Source organism: Schistocerca gregaria, chromosome 8, assembly GCF_023897955.1.
Source record: "Schistocerca gregaria isolate iqSchGreg1 chromosome 8, iqSchGreg1.2, whole genome shotgun sequence".
Lineage (NCBI taxonomy): Eukaryota > Metazoa > Arthropoda > Insecta > Orthoptera > Acrididae > Schistocerca > Schistocerca gregaria.
In genome coordinates, this window is record NC_064927.1 from 119,442,720 (window position 1) to 119,460,682 (window position 17,963).

At 39.0% G+C, this 17,963-nt stretch overlaps 1 protein-coding gene across 8 annotated transcripts in view; it reads right to left on the reverse strand.

The window, feature by feature from the left end:
* Window positions 1-17,963, reverse strand: part of LOC126284967 (histone-lysine N-methyltransferase 2D-like) — a 322,299-nt gene that overhangs the window by 107,736 nt on the left and 196,600 nt on the right. For 4 of the 8 annotated variants that reach the window (XM_049984241.1, XM_049984239.1, XM_049984240.1 and 1 more), the window contains exon 9: window positions 10,803-10,961. The exons of the other annotated variants lie outside the window; for them this stretch is intronic. In XM_049984241.1, the coding sequence (XP_049840198.1) occupies window positions 10,803-10,961 (159 nt within the window). The remainder of the gene's footprint in view (window positions 1-10,802; window positions 10,962-17,963) is intronic. 8 annotated transcript variants of the gene reach the window in all.

Sequence of the window (17,963 nt, forward strand, 5' to 3'; positions counted from 1 at the left end):
ATATATAAATATATAGGGAAAGCGACCACACACACAAAATTTGAGCTTTCGCAACCGGCGGCTACTTCGTCAGGAAAGAGGGAAGGAAAAGGAAAGATGAAAGGATGTGGGTTTTAAGGGAGAGGGTAAGGAGTCATTCCAATCCCGGGAGCGGAAAGGTGTTTATATATATATATATATATTAAAAATAAAGATTCCAAGACTTACCAAGCGGGAAAGCGCCGGCAGACAGGCACAATGAACAAAACACACAAACACACACACAGAATTACCAGCTTTCGCAACCGATGGTTGCTTCTTCAGGAAGGAGAGGGAAAGACGAAAGGATGTGAAAGCTAGGGAAGTCTTTCCGCTCCTGGGATTGGAATGACTCCTTACCCTCTCCCTGTTTGTGTGTTTTGTTCATTGTGCCTGTCTGCCGGCGCTTTCCCGCTTGGTAAGTCTTGGAATCTTTGTTTTTAATATATTTTTCCTATGTGGAAGTTTCTTTCTAATATATATATATATATATATATATATATATATATATATATATATATATATATATATATATATATATATATATACTGAAATAGAACTTAGACAACAGAAGACATTATTGTAAATGGATTGATGAGATGATAAAAGTCTGCTATGAATAGTGACAGCAGCCAACATAAGATTATAACACTATTTCACAGGTTTTGCAAAGGCAAATGTTATGTTGAATTGGATATGATTTTTTTTTTATTTTTGTGTCAAAATTTATAGATGAACTTTTATTCAGATAATGTCATTTTTGTATATATCTGACAAGAAAAGATGAAAGAAGATTAAAAATCACCAAATATCTTACGAGCATTTCTTGTCAGCCTTCTGTCAGTGGTACTATGTTACAAGGGCACCTGTTTTCACTGTCCAATAATGTTCACTTAACACAGGGTCACTTAGTACCCAACATTTCATGACAGCTTTCGAGTTATGGTTGGTTGTTTGGGGGGAGAGACCAAACAGCGAGGTTATCGGTCTCATAGGAGTAGGGACAGATGGGGAAGGGTGTTGGCCATGCTCCTTCAAAGGAACCATCCCGGCATTTGCTTCTAGCGATTTAGGGAAATCACGGAAAACCTAAATCAGGATGGCCGGACGCGGGATTGAACTGTCGTCCTTTCGAATGAGAGTCCAGTGTGCTAACTACTGCGCCACTTGCTCGGTCTTTCCAGTTATGTTTGTACTTCGTGTTTTTAGACTTTTTACAGTGTTATGGCTACTTCCACAGCTAAATGTGAAGCCAGCTGTTGCGATTTTTTTTAAAATGATGATCTAGATCCTTTGTGACATCAAAGCGGCTGTGTTTTGAGAGAAATCTGCGTTTTTCTAACAGCATGGTTTTTTTATTTACAGAGGAGAAATGAATTGAAACATTACATCACACAGAATGAATTGCAGAGCATGTATTGGAGAAAATAACTCTTGCCTTTTTTTCCATTAAGACATACATTACTGTTTACACTGGGAATCTTAGAGAAATAACAAAAATTAGTATGGTTGGTGAGCTATGTTCAAGTCAAGCACACAGTGTTTTCCATTTATCCACACACTGAGGATACACAAACACATAGTACAGCAATTGAGTGGGGTCTAGTCCAGATTTCCTTCAATCTAAACACAAGAAAATGCCTTTTTTTTATGGGGAGACTAAATGGACTCCTGCTTGAAATAATTCCTACAAACTGTGAAGTCTGTTATTTGATCACAATACTATCAATCACTTTATAAGAACAGCAGAATATTCACCCAATCACACAATGATACTGTGCTCTAAATACCACACTATTATCAAGCGGTGCTGTCAAATGTTTTGTGATACCTAATATTTAATGAAAAATGTGAAACGATAGGTAACGGATAATGTTAAAAAATAGAGCTACTATGGGAATTTCAACATTAGTTTCAAATTCAATGGTATCAAAATAACAAAATATAACACATTTCATTTCCACAAATATTTTATATTGAAAAGTGTAATGGGAGATTTTAATGTGCTAGTAGCACAAACACTGAAGAAAAATTTTACAGCAGGAAAATCTGGATACATACCAGAAACGACAATGACCATACCAAGAATAATTTGCCGACAACATGTTCGTTCTTACTTCCAAAGAAAAACAGGAAGTCTCAGCAAGCACCAAATGGGACTAAATATTCAGTTCACCATATTTTATCAAACAATGAATTTTTATACATTGTGCCAGTCTGGAACAACATTTTAAAGTGATCACAGAATCTTTATAAAGCAGAGTAAAAAACAGATACAAAGCTAGAAATATGCAGACTTGTCGGGCAGGGAGTAAAAAACATGGAATTTGAGAATTTATTTAACATCAGAGAGATAGACCAAGTTAAGCAGCAAATTTAGTACATTAGATGATGAAGGATATATAGACATAGATTTGGGTCTAGACACTGCACATTGCCTACAGGGAACATCCATCCTAGCTGTTTCCAATCCTGCTTATTTTGACACTGAGCCATACAGATGTGATGAAAGTGTACTGGGCAGCTCGTAAGGTGGTCATGAAAAACTAGGTATCATAAAATGCGGATGATGTAAAATTGATACTACACATGGCTATGGATTGAAGATTAAAGAAGGATGAACATTTTAAAAAGCAACGATATCCTAAGTTCTTTGCTTTTAAGACAGAGGAAATTTGGAAGATCATCGTGAAGTTAGGAGAGCATTATCAAAGAAAGCAACTGTGGCAGTAAAGTCACTCCACTACAGTGAAGTCTGTGATAAACTCGAAACAACATATGGAAAGCGAAAAATCTACTGAGCAAAAAACTTTTGGCATGAACGATGACGAAGGCATACTTAAATTTGCAATGAGAAGCTTCCACATGCTCTAAATCCAGTATCAAGACCCGTGGAGGGAGCCATGCACCAATCACCAAGAATGAAGTTGCAGAGGCATTGCATGACATGCAAAATAAGGCAATGAGGCCAGACAATCTACCTGAAGATCAGTGAAAATCAAAGCACTAGGATTCAACTGAATGGCCGAAAGATTTCTTCAGCAAAATTATCGTAGGCGGAAGGATCTCCACTGATTAAACATGTAGCACAACTGTACCCACTCGGAAGCAGAAAACTAGCCCAGCTGAATGTAGGAACTATCACCAAATACATCATCTACTACACTCAATGAAGGTCTTTGAAAAAGGCATCATCAATAAAAAGTTACAACAAATAAACAGTCTCACCACCAATCAATTGGAATTCATGAATGGCTATGCGCTGACAGATGCTATTCACACTGCTCACCTAGTTATTGAAAATCCCGAAGGTACCTAATACTTTACCTTTCTCCGCCTCGAAAAGGCCCTTGATTGTGTGCCACTTGATTTGTCTGGTCTTGTGAGAGCATGGAGCACATGAGGAGCTAGTAAGGTGGATCAGATTTCTCTACCATGTTCTGAAGAACTGGATAATAACAGCTGCTGAACTATCAGGTGATTTTCTTGTTTCTCCAAGAGTACATCAATAATCTGCTCTGTCACCTCTTCATCACAGTCGTAGTTATTGTCACAATAGATCTGCAGAAAACTGCACCCTGGACATTACAGTAAGTTAATAATGTGCTGCTGGCCTCTATAGGTAAGACTGGCCTGCAAGGTCAAGTCCAAACCTGACACGACCACTTTACAGAAGTAAAGTAGGTCTATGATTCAGCATTAAAAAAAATGCAGTATCTGATGACCAAACGACTGATACCATCAGAATCAATAGTGTTAACCTCCCAACGAGAACTTTCCAGTGCCTAAGTTCAACAAAATTGCTGTTGATGAAAATCTCAGTGCAGACCTCTCCAGCTGCCCGAGCAGCACTGAATCTTATTAGGTTCTATGACTGACTTATCCTGTGACCAAATGATTCCAAACAGACAAGCCTAAAAGTACACTGATCTGTAATAAGTATAATTGCACTGCATGGTACTGAACGCTTATCTGTAACAAAAGAATTGGAACAACAACTCGCTGGCATGCTCAGGTGGACATCTGAATTAACAGTGTATGATCATGTCATAAAATACGTTCATAATTTACATGTAGTGTCAATACTGGATAAAATGGGAGAAAGCCATATACGATGATACGTGCATGTTCTTAGAACAGATGCAACAACAGTGGCAAAGACTGGTTTTAGTTTAAGAGTACATGCTAAATGGACAGTAGGATGGAGTAGTCAGCGACAACTGCACGAACACCTCAAGATATCAGGCGTGTGCCCAGACCAGGCATGAGATCAGATAAAATGGCAACAGTGTCATGAACAGTATACGAAGCTGCTGGTATGGAGAAAGCTAAAGAAATGGATATTTCAAAGGAAACAACGCAGTATTAAAAAGGCAGCAACAGTTTCAAGAAAATGACAATAGCAATATATTTTTAGAATGTGCTGTATTAAATGATTATAATTTTTAATTCATTGAGAGGGTGTGAGAAGAAACATGGTTACTGTTTTGTAATTTTTTTCCCCTTTGTATTAATCAAATAGGATCTTAGAACTTCAAATCCTCCTGTTTGTTGTTTCCAATTTTTCCAGTACTACTCCATCTTCTCATCGTGTTGTCTTTTCCTATCTTCTGTCAAAGATGCTCCCTACTCTTTATTTCTTGTCTTGAAAGCACTCTAAATCTAGTACTATATTCTTAAAACAATCTTTTTATATTATTTCTGATGCTTTGATATTGTTTCTTGTTAGTTGTTTTCTTAGCTCTGTAACCAAGTTATAGTTGATTTCTTTATCCAGAAATACAGGAAGATTTGTTTCATTAGCCTTTTCATTCATTCAATATATGTGCAAAGAAGATTAATCTTTGCCCTGTCATTACTTCTGATATTTTACTTATTTTTCATAGATCTCCTTGTTAACAATCATTTTCCAACCAACTATTGTCTGCATTGCACCACAGCCATCTTTCAAGTTCCTCTGTTCTGCCCAGCTTATAATTCTGCTCCTTCCGTTTTAATACCTATTACATCCACTACACTATTTTAGTCCATTCTGTTGTATGGTTTCTCCCCTGAAATGTACCTTAATTTCATTTGATTTTCTTCTAACAATTATTCACTGACTTTGGTTATACAATTGAAAGTCCAGGATGAAAGAAAAACAATATGGAAATGACAGGTTGCAACTCATCACTTAGAGGAGACACAGAATCATAAACAGGCACAAAGAAAAAGAACATTAGAGATATTTTCAGCTTTCAAACAAAGTCTTCCTCCAGAAGTAGAACTCAAACTTTCAAAATAACAACAGTTTACACTTGTGGCCTCTACCATTGGACACTAAGGCCCGACTGTAACAGTGTCTGATGTGCAGAAATTTAGCTGGGATTGTAGCAGAGACAGAGAGATAATGTGGTGCGGGGGAGGTGTTAGCCTAGTAGAGATAGACAGGAGGACAGGGACCAGCAGAGGTTATCTCCAGGGGAGTTACAGGAATGGAGGATATATCATAGGGAGAGTTCCCACCCGCACAGTTCAGTAAGGCTGGTGGTGGCAGTGGAAAGAATTCACATGGCACATAACGTGAAGCAGTCATTAAAGTGAAGCACATCATGCTGAATGGCATGTTCAGTAACTGTGTGGTCCAGCTATCTCTTTGTCACAATTTAGTAGTGGACACTCATGTGGAAAGATAGGTTGTTAGTTTTCATGCCTACATAGAATGTGGCTCAGTGCTTATCTAGGTTTGTAGATCACAGTGTTGATTTTAAGGTGGCCCTGCCTTTTGATGCCTGTGACAGGACTGCAGCAGGTGGATAGTGGGAAGACATATGAGACATCTCTAGCATCTGGTCAATTGCAAGGATTCCTGGATGGTGGTGTTTTATATACACCTAAATTTTTTAGCTCATTGTTCTATGTTCTAGTGATCTCCTTGTTACTGTTGGTAAGTCCTAAATTTTTTCTGTCACTTTAGTAACTTGTACCTGGGATTCACACAATCGCCTTTTCTAGTTGTCTCAATTTTTTTCTCCAAAATTTTCAATTTTCTTTTGAAATGATGGCTCTGCTGGAGTCCTTTCTGTTTTAGATATGAGAAGTCATATTTTAACCTCACAGAGATAATGATTTGAATCAAATTCCCCATTTCTGGTCACTTTAACATCCATAATATCGTTTGAATTCCTTTTAGATGTGGTGATAAGATCCAGTTGAAATTCTTCTAGATTTATATTTCGAGATATGCAGGCTTGGGCTTTTCTTGGTAATTATGTAGGGACACCAGTTTGTAACGGGGAAATGTTACACATACTGATCAATCTTTCACCATTTCTGTTTCTTCTGAAATGTGCTGGATATTCTCCTACATTATTCTTAACTTTCTTTTCATTTCAATTAGCACACTGACATCACTAAGAAGCATTTCAACACTTTTTACGTATGGAGAGATTTCAGATAAAAAGGACTCCAAAACTGATTTACTTCCTGAAAATTTCTTCTGCTGTCTTCATTTGTAGGTGCATGGCAATTTATAAGGATGTAGCTTTTATTCTTGCACTTTATAGTATGAACCAGATGAAGCCAAATCTTGGAGAGAATTGCATTTCATCAATTGTAGTTGTTGTTGTTGTCTTCAGTCCTGAGCCTGGTTTGATGCAGCTCTCCATGCTACTCTATCCTGTGCAAGCTTCTTCATCTCCCAGTACTTACTGCAGCCTACGTCCTTCTGAATCTGCTTAGTGTATTTTTACCGTCCACACTGCCCTCCAATGCTAAATTTGTGATCCCTTGATGCCTCAGAACATGTCCTACCAACCAGTCCCTTCTTCTTGTCAAGTTGTGGCACAAACTTCTCTTCTCCCCAATTCTATTCAATACCTCCTCATTATTAGTTATGTGATCTACCCATCTACTCTTCAGCATTCTTCTGTAGCACCACATTTCGAAAGCTTCTATTCTCTTCTTGTCCAAACTATTTATCGTCCATGTTTCACTTCCATACATGGCTACACTCCATACAAATACTTTCAGAAACGACTTCCTGACACTTAAACCTATACTCGATGCTAACAAATTTCTCTTCTTCAGAAATGCTTTCCTTCCCATTGCCAGTCTACATTTGATATCATCTCTATTTCGACCATCATCAGTTATTTTGCTCCCCAAATAGCAGAACTCCTTTACTACTTTAGGCGCCTCATTTGTTAATCTAATTCCCGCAGCATCACCCGATTTAATTCGACTACATTCCAGTATCCTCGTTTTGCTTTTGTTGATGTTCATCTTATATTCTCCTTTCAAGACACTGTCCATTCCATTCGACTGCTCTTCCAAGTCCTTTGCTGTCTCTGACAGAATTACAATGTCATCGGCGAACCTCAAAGTTTTTATTTCTTCTCAGTGGATTTTAGTACCTACTCAGAATTTTCCTTTTGTTTCCTTTACTGCTTGCTCAATGTACAGATTGAATAACATCGGGGAGAGGCTACAACCCTGTCTCACTCCCTTCCCAACCACTGCTTCTCTTTCATATCCATCGAATCTTATAACTGCCAACTGCTTTCTGTACAAATTGTAAATAGCCTTTCGCTCCCTGTATTTTACCCCTACCACCTTCAGAATTTGAAAGAGAGGGTTCCAGTCAACATTGTCAAAAGCTTTCTCTAAGTCTACAAATGCTAGAAATGTAGGTTTGCCTTTCCTTAATCTAGCTTCTGAGATAAGTCATAAGGTCAGTATTGCCTCACGTGTTCCAATATTTCTACAGAATTCAAACTGATCTTCCCCAAGGTTGGCTTCTACTAGTTTTTCCATTCGTCTGTAAAGAATTCGTGTTAGTATTTTGCAGCCGTGACTTATTAAACTGATAGTTCGGTAATTTTCGCATCTATCAACACCTGCTTTCTTTGGGATTGGAAGTATTATATTCTTCTTGAAGTCTGAGGGTGTTTCGCCAGTTTCATACATCTTGCTCACCAGATGGTAGAGTTTTGTCAGGACTGGCTCTCCCAACACCGTCAGTAGTTCCAATGGAATGTTGTCTATTCCCGGGGCCTTGTTTCGACTTAGGTCTTTCAGTGCTCTGTCAAACTCTTCACACAGTATTGTATCTCCCATTTCGTCTTCATCACAATCTCTTCCATTTCCATAATATTGTCCTCAAGTACGTCACCCTAGTATAGACCCTCTATATACTCCTTCCACCTTTCTGCTTAGAACTGGGTTTCCATCTGAGCTCTTGATATTCATGCAAGTGGTTCTCTTTTCTGCAAAGGTCTCTCTAATTTTCCTGTAGGCAGCATCTATCTTACCCCTAGTGAGATAATCCTCTACATCCTTACATTTGTCCTCTAGCCATCCCTGCTTCGCAATTTTGCACTTCCTGTCGATCTCATTTTTGAGAAGTTTGTATTCCTTTTTGCCTGCTTCATTTACTGCATTTTTATATTTTCTCCTTTTATCAATTAAATTCAATATTTCTTCTGTTACCCAAGGATTTCTACTAGCCCTCCTCTTTTTACCTACTTGATCCTCTGCTGCCTTCACTACTTCATTTCTCAGAGCTAGCCATTCTTTTTCTACTGTATTTCTTTCCCCCATTCCAGTAAATTGTTCCCTTACGCTCTCCCTAAAACTCTGTACAACCTCTGGTTTAATCAGTTTGTCCAGATTCCATCTCCTTAAATTCCCACCTTTTTGCAGTGTCTTCAGTTTTAATCTACAGTTCATAACCAACAGATTGAGGTCAGAGTCCACATCTGCCCCTGGAAATGTCTTACAATTTAATACCTGGTTCCTAGATCTCTGTCTTACCATTATATAATCTATCTGATACCTTTTAGTATCTCCAGGATTCTTCCATGTGTACAACCTTCTTTTATGATTCTTGAACCAAGTGTTAGCTATGATTAAGTTATACTCCATGCAAAATTCTACCAGACGGCTTCCTCTTTCATTTCTTTCCCCCAATCCATATTCACCTACTATGTTTCCTTCTCTCCCTTTTCCTGCTCTCCAATTCCAGTCACCCATGACTATTAAACTAAATTTTCGTCTCCCTTCACTACCTGAATAATTTCTTTTATCTCATCATACATTTCATCAATTTCTTCATCATCTGCAGAGCTAGTTGGCATATAAACTTGTACTATTGTAGTAGGTGTGTGCTTCGTGTCTATCTTGGCCACACTATGCTGTTTGTAGTAGCTTACCTGCGCTCCTATTTTTTTTTATTCATTATTAAACCTACTCCTGCATACCACTATTTGATTTTGTTCCTCCTGCCACCAAACTTCACTAATTCCCACTACATCTAACTTTAACCTATCCATTTTTAAGTTTTCTAACCTACCTGTCCGATTAAGGGATCTGACATTCCATGCTACGATCCGCAGAACGCCAGTTTTCTTTCTTCTGATAACGGCGTCCTCTTGAGTAATCCCCACCCGAAGATCCGAATGGGGGACAATTTCCGGAACATTTTACCCAAGAGTAAATAGTAATGATAGTAAATATAAATGTCATATGGTATTGTTGGCTGGTATATCCCAGGAAGTGGGTACAATTTCCTAACTGAAAGTGTGTTCTTCATCTGAGCACAGTGGGCCTCTTCGTTGACTGGAGAGTTGTGTTGCGCATGTGCGTGTGTTGTATGAAGCTGATAAGAGAAGTGTGATGGTGAAATCCTGTGCCAACAAATAGCCTACTCCTTTTGAACAGCACCGCTATTCCTGCCATTCCGGGGGAAAAAAAAGCTTTACCAGCTGTGCACAGTCTTTCTTCTCAATAGCCATTGGATGCCATACAGGAAACTTTTACCTTATAACCATTTACACCAACAGTCACTTCACAAAAGAAATCAAGCAGCATTGCCAACTGATAAACAGCATGCTGTAGTTGAAACAAAATACATTTCCCAATCTGACTGCTTACAGTGCCATATATTCACCTTGTGGCAGAAAGTGGAACTATTAATACTCTGCAAGCTCAATAGTTAATGAACATACCCACAATGTTTCAGGGTGCTGCTATGTATGCATCTCACACTGAGGCCCTGTGAGGACCGTCAATTTATAACCACTTGGTACTAAACCCAAATAAATGCCATAAAAATTATGTGCAATATCAAAAGATGTGATGATATAATATGCAGGATTTTGATACAATAAACAATTCTGTGGTGTTTTCAGTCAGAGGTCATGCCATCAAAGTTAGGTGAGCAGACAGCACCACAAATGTTTGAATTAAGCGCAACTAGGGCCTGGGGTATTAGCTAGCATGCAGATAGTAAAATACCCCAAAGTCAGGCCTATATACTGTGATAGAAACATATTCACAATCTGGCTCCTTACCCTCAGACAGCCAAGCTGCATTAGCCTTTAGTAACACAGCATGTAACAGTAATTTCAGTAATCCTGTAACTTCAAGGAATCTACCACTAAACTAAAGAATACTGGACAGTAACTTTTTGGGCATCCAATCAAACTGAAAATTTCATTTTTGTGCTTCTAACAATCTGCATCAGGCAGTATGAACAGCAGTTTTTGTCTGTGCCTGTTATTTGGACTTTGCCCAGGTTGTGAAGGATGGTTGGTATCAGATCTCTATGTACAGATGTTAGCAGTCCGTTAAACCATAAACTATAACAGTCTAATACTATGAGATATGTATCACATAACTCCAAAGAACGCAAACAGATTTCACAAAGACATAACTGTTATTCTCTTTTTATATTTTCCAATGACATCATTAATTTGTTTCCATTACAGATATGAAAAGAAATTCTCATAATGTAATCTCCCCACCTCCTTAGTTCCAGTTGGTAATCCTGTCACACCCTGTGATGGTAGTGCTTTAACGTTGTCGGGCAGCTTTCGCGTGCAACGTTGACAGCAGTTGAAATCATTGGAGGTGTAGCCACAGTAGTGGCACAGTGCCAGCATTCCATCCACATATTTGGGCTCCTTCACAAACAATGATTTTTAAGAAAGAGAGAGATATGTTCCATATTTAGTGGTAACAAGATGTCAATGAGCTTAGCTAAAGTATTTATCTAAAGTAAATGAAAATGTTGCAATCAGAAGGTAAATTGTTTTGAACACATATCAGTAAAACAAATGTACTGACATTTAAATATCAAGTACTGAAAATTAATCAACCATGCAAGTTTTCTCACAACACCTAAAATGTTATTATAAACATTATCTAATGAAGCTGTGTGAAACATTTTTATAGATGCTCTGACAAGTACCATGTGTGAATAATATTGTTCTTATCCTACGGGTCTGATCTGCAACTTTCCTGGCATGAAAAATGCTGAACAGATGATTTAATATCTATTTCATATCTGAAATAGTTGTGATCTTCAGTCTGAAGACTGATTTGGTGCAGCTATCCACATCAATTTAATCTGTGTCAGCGACATTGCTACCTCCAACCTAAAACCATTTAAACTTTCTTACTGTAGCCAAGACTTTGTCTTCCTTACAATTTTCATCCCTCACTTCTCTCCACTGCATAACTGACTAAATTATTACCTGCCAGGTCTGTAATATAAATAAAAAGAACAGCAATGGTCCTAACGTACTTCACTGGAGCACATCTGAAGTTACTTCCACTGCTGTGTCCTCCCTATCAAGAAACCACAATTAGGCCACAAAGATTGTTCATATCCCACATTAGCACACTTTTGTTAATAAATGGTGGTATGATATCAAGATAAATGCTCCTCAAATGTCAATAAATACTTGACACATCTGAGTGTCTTGATCCATGGTTTTCAAGGTGTCAGTGAGATAAGTGTAAGTTCAGTTTCCCATGACCAATGTTTTCAGAACCCACATTGGTCAGCACGGAGGACAACATTCTGTTCGGGATACCTCATTATGATTGAGCTCAGAACATAATTTTGGATTCTGCTACAGATGGAAACCAATAAGATTGGATGGTAGTTTTTGGTCACTTCTGCTATGCTTCATGTGGATAGGTATGACCTGTGCTTCCTGGATAAAATGGAGATAACTCTTGATACAAATTCTGCACAGAACATGACAGGGATGACATCAGGCCTTGGAGTGTTGTTCAATTTTAGTGATTTCAGCTGTTTCTCAATGCCAGTGACTAATATCTACATTGTACAACAAAATTAAAGCACCATTTTACCGAAACATCGTAGCTGCCTCTCACTGCAATGTATAAGTTTGAAATTTGGTTTTAAGGCACCTACAACCTTCCTGTGTAGTGGTGCACCCTGTGACATCACCCTTGGGCCCAGCAACAGCTCAAACAGCAAGGTGTTGACACACATGAAAAAAGCCCACAGCTCAGAAGTTCATCTGAATTGTGAAGTTAGTTAATAATTTCAGACCGACACCAAATTTCACCACAATTCTGCCCAATGCTGCTGTAGATGTGGCACATGATGAGAAGGTTGTCACAGGCTCTCTTACACACATATCACCAATTCTTTTGCCATCTCTGCAATAGATGTCAGTATCGACACCCAGCACTGAAATCGTGTAGTTTTCTTGTGGGTGGCCGATGAAAACATTCAGACCCACCACCACTCACAATTGTCACAACTGACACAAAAAGGCCTCAGGGGGTGACAATAGGGCATTAATAAAACCACCCCTTCCCCAGGGTCATTGAGTCTTTCATAGACGAAAACAGTTCACAGTGCAATGGGCAACAGGAAGATGTTTGTGACATTCTTTGACACTGCTGACACCCCAGACATTTCAACCGTTCTCTAGTGGCATTCTGGGGCTGTATCACCATTTAAACTGATTGCTCCCTTTTGGGGTGGAGTATGACTGCGTCTTTTGCTCTTCTGTAGAGGTTGGAAACACTAGGAAGCATTCAAAACCATTCGGTGAAAGCTGCATGTGACTCAAAGCAATAACGGGTACTTCAGCTTTTTCATCCCTCCTGTTCCCCACCCTCCTATAGAGCGGTCACATGGGATTGCAACATTAACATGGGTGTGAATAAAACAGCAAAGGGTCCCCAAGACACTCCAGTTTGGGAACACACACAGTGCCATCCGCTCAACTTTGTTGAGCACATTAGAAATATAGCTGTCAGAAATTTCAACACCCAATTAGCCTGATGGTTAGGGAACCCCGTGACACCCTTGGGTGCAGTCTACCTATCACTAGGCGCCAGAGCAACTACCACATTCTGTCATATGCCTAATATTGGTGCTCCTGATAACGGGCAAAGAGCGTCCCTGTGTGACTGCTCAGACCCTCCTGAACGCGATGCCACCTGTTCACTCCCCATGTGAATGGGCAACACCTGACAGCCAGCCTCCAAACCACCCCTCTGCTTAGAGCGAACGTGTCATCAGCTGTCGCTCACCCTGCAGTGAGGGTCGATCCACAATATCGGGTACACTAGGAGGTGCCTTGGCAGCAGAGCCCATGGGTAATACAACTGAGGTGTCGCATGCAACATGCCACATGCCACATCCTCTGCCACAGCTACACACCAGGCACCAATCTGAAGAAGGCCCATCATAACCAAAGGTGCCTTCAGCATGAACTGCGGGCAGCTCCTCCTACGTTTGCACACAGTATCTATTCTAGCATGACTAAGTTACATAGAAAACTATAAATACACAGATACTTAAATATGCAACTTGCTACCTTCCTGATGTGTCACAAACGGACAATGCCACCTTAACAATCAGTGTAGTTGTCCTACAGGATGTCCGGCTACACTTTACTGTCATAAAAACACAAGATTACACCTCTTAAACATAAAAACCAGGTGCGGAATTTAAGAATTAAATTACTCAATGTTGCACGTGCATAATGGGTGACAGTTGGAATCTGACTGATACACTGGTTGATGGCAGGGACTAGTGAAGATTGAGACTGAGGGAAGTGGTGAGGGAGATTAGGGAAACAAAGGATATGTTATAGAGTTCCCATCAGTGCTCGCACAGTGAAGCAGTCAACGGAGTAAAGCACATGGTGTTAGCAGTATGTTCAGCAAATGGATGGTACAGCTGTCTCTTGGTAACAGTTTGATGGTGGCCATTAATGCATACAGACAGCTTCTTAGAGATCATGCCCATGTAGAATGTTGCACAGTTGCACTGATAAATCACATGGCTCCTTTCACAAGTGGCCCTGCCTTTGATGGGATAGGAGATGCATTGACAGGACTAAGAAAGCTCGTAGCTCGATGATGATGGAACAGGGCTTGCATCAAGGTCTATTGCAGAGATATGAGTCATGGGGGAAAAGGGTTGGGGGAAGGTGTGGAATAGGGGTTGTCAAGGATATTTGATAGGTTGGGTGGTTAGCAGAATATCACTGTGGGAGAACAGTAGGGAGATATTTCTCATTTCAAGGCATCAGAAGTAGTTTAAACCATAGTGAAGAACATGATTCAGTTGCTTGAGTCCTAAAAGGTACTGAATCACGAATGGGGTGCTCTAGTAGATATACGAGGAATGGTAAGTGACTAGAGACACAAGGCACAGGAGGTTGTTTGTAGATAAGGTTCAGAGGGCAATCTTGGCCGTGAAGACCTCTTTGGGGCCCGGGGCACATTTAGAAAGGGATTTCTCATCACTATAAATGCAACAACCATGGCTGGTTAAGTTGTATGGTATAGAATGGGTGGCAGCTGTAGAAGTGGAGGTATTGTTGACAGATAGTAGGTTTGATGTGGATGGTATTATTGATATAGCTATCATTGAAGTGGAGGCAGGGTGTATACGTGGACCAGGAAAAAAATTTCTGGATTGTTCTATGATTTCCCAAGTTAAAAATACACTATCCCAGGTGAAAACAGACTTTTTCCGTGTTAAGTGAGAATATATATTCCCTTGAAACTGCAAAACTTGTCAATTCTTTGAATGATTATGGTTTTATACACGGGTGTAGAATTTCCCAGCACTTTAGAAAACGAAACTCAGGGAAAAAGACATGTTTTGGAAATATCTTTGATGTGCAGCAACACGTACGCTGCGTATTTTCATATTACGAAAGTATACATTGGAATTCCACCAAATACTGCATGTTACTTTCCAAATCATTTAAATTGAGATTGCGATGCGCTTTTGTAAGTCAGTCATAGCTCATCATGTCATGTGATTTCACCAGCCAATGACAGCTAATATTCAGAGCATAGGACACGTGATGTAGTCAGCCAACAGCAACATCACTGTTACGTAGCACGAACAGGGAAAGTTAATAGTTTACATAAATATACATATTGTTGCTACAAGAAAAGCAAAGCTTTCATATATAATATTGATCTCTAAGGTTAATAAGCTTCAAGAGAAGCTAACCTTTCGCGTATAATGTTGATAATTTTTTTCGTATTTTACACTTTAAGATATATTACACAAATGTGCCAGTAAAATATTTAATAATGACTTAAAGTCCACATCCGTATGTCCAGATTCCCAATGAAGTATACTTTGACATGATATTAAGCTTTTCAGTGTGGTTTTCGGGATGTAAATTTTATTGGAGCATAAGTACTGTATTATATCATGTTTGGTTCTTTATTATGACATAATGCCATATGTGCTAGAAGATGAAAACATGCACTTTAAATGCAGCTAACAGCTGAAACTAGCCAGTACTGTCAAATTAAACATTTCGTTTCAAATACATTGACTGCCTCTGTGGAAAAGGTTAATAAAAAATCAAATTTCTTTAGCAAACAGACAAAAATAACTTCATTGTTCTGCAAGGCGATTAATGCTTGACTGTCAGAAAGGTGAAAATATAATAAAATCTGAAACTAACAACATATTTTAGCCTTCCGTAATTATGTGAATGTATTTTAATTCACTTGATAGCTCCCAGCCACAGATATCCGTTTTGTTTTCATTTGACGTGAGAGTAAACGAAGGGGAAACAGCAAAATCACTAAATGTAAACACGGGCCACATAGAGACTACCCACTATAAATCAGACTGCTCTTCCCATTAGCCCTGGATCTGTGATATTTGCTAACCAGGTCAACATTAAAATAAATAAAAAAATAACGATTTTTCAGAAATATGTTCATCATCTTGTGCACATCTTTCTGAGAAGTCTGAAACATGAAACAAATGTAAGACATGTTATTTGGTCTTAAGTGAGCCAAAGTGCAATGCCACGCCTCTTCATACAGCATTCTTCTATTGCACGTTACTGTATTTCGCTCTGTGGAATTGAAACGTTTATATTTTGTAATGGATGCCACCGAACTATATTCAGGACAATGGAAATTGAAATGTCCTGCGGCGCCCCACCAGCTCCCAATCTGACGGTTTGACAGCCTGCCACTCTTTAAAAAAAATCTCCCAATTAATAGCGGATGGGATTATTTGTAATCGGGAGAACAAGAACACACTAGAAAATTGGCACTCTTTATTGCCTATTAGCTAACAACTGGCTGTTTTGTGTGACATAAAATTAAATATATGATACATAAAACCAATAAACACAAGAGACAAGCAAGAAAGTACACATTTCTTCAATCCTTAGCTCCTAGCATTTTTTTCCTCTCTAATCTTGCTACAGCTTTACATGGTGCGCTTTCCTTTCTGCGAAAGAATCTATTACCTCATCAAAGTCTGTCAACCATTTTGCTATATGAAAAATCAATATGTTGTTATCTAATACTGAAAAAGCTGTTAATACAGATAATACCCAAGACTGGTGTGGTTTCTTGATCTGATTACCTCTATTTTGTCACCGTCTGCTAGATAAAACAAAATAGGCCTTTCTAATATTGCAGAAATTTTGTCACACCCACAAAATAAATGAGACTGTTTTGGCACAAATGGTCATTTTTATAACAGGACAGAAAATAACTCACGAAGTACCAATATCAAATTCATATTACGCCTACTACAAGCAGAAAGCTTTATGTTAGGAAATAGTTTCACATTTCATTCATACGCACCAGTTTCTCAAATATGAGATTGAAAAGTAGTATTACAAAATTTTTATATAAATTTGGAATTGCCTTATTCTTACATAATTTGTTTGATGTCCCGGTTTCTTATCATTCCTCGTTCTAACAAACAATCTGTAGCTATGGTCATACATGTAAGCCAACTAAAAGTAATTTGTCGCAGGCTCAAAGGAAGGCTCTGAGGGATATAAATGGAGATAAAAACATTATTGTTCTTAATGCAGATAAGGGTAATGCCACCGTCATACTGAACAGTGAGGACTATCATGGAAAAATCAATGATATTTTGGTTTCCTCCAATTACAAAAAACTCTAGAAAGATCCGACTAGTAAGATTTTAAGAATGACAAATCAACTGGTGAAAGCGTCTTCATTTGGCTCCGACGATAAGAAGCTGCTTTGTAAAACAGAAGCGTACCCACCTAGACTTTATGGCTTACGCAAAGTTCATAAACCTGGGATTCCGTTGAGGCCAATTGTCAGCACTATAGGCGGACCAACACACGAGTTAGCTAGACACCTTGCCTCAATGCTGCAGCCTTATGTTGGTAGGACGGACAGTCATATTAAAAATTCAGCTCATTTCATTGACAAGTTAAAGGAAACGAGCGTGGGCCCGGATGATATCCTCGTCAGTTTTGACGTTGTGTCGTTATTTACCATGATTCCGGTAAACGAAGCTATCTTACGCATAGCGGATATTTTTCCTACCGATATTGTGGCATTATTCCGACACTGCCTCATCACAACCTACTTTCAATACAATAATAATTTTTATGAACAGATTGAGGGAGTGCCTATGGGCAGCCCTCTCAGTCCTGCTGTGGCAAACTTATTTATGGAGACTTTTGAACAACGGGCATTGCATACTGCCAGTAAGAGACCAGCCAGATGGTATCGCTATGTCGATGATACGTTCGTAGTATGGACACACGGAGCAGAGGAGTTGGATGCCTGCCCGACACATTTAAACAGCATTAATCCGAAAATCCAATTCACTGGGCAATTGAACTTCCTGGATGTGTCTGTGGTTA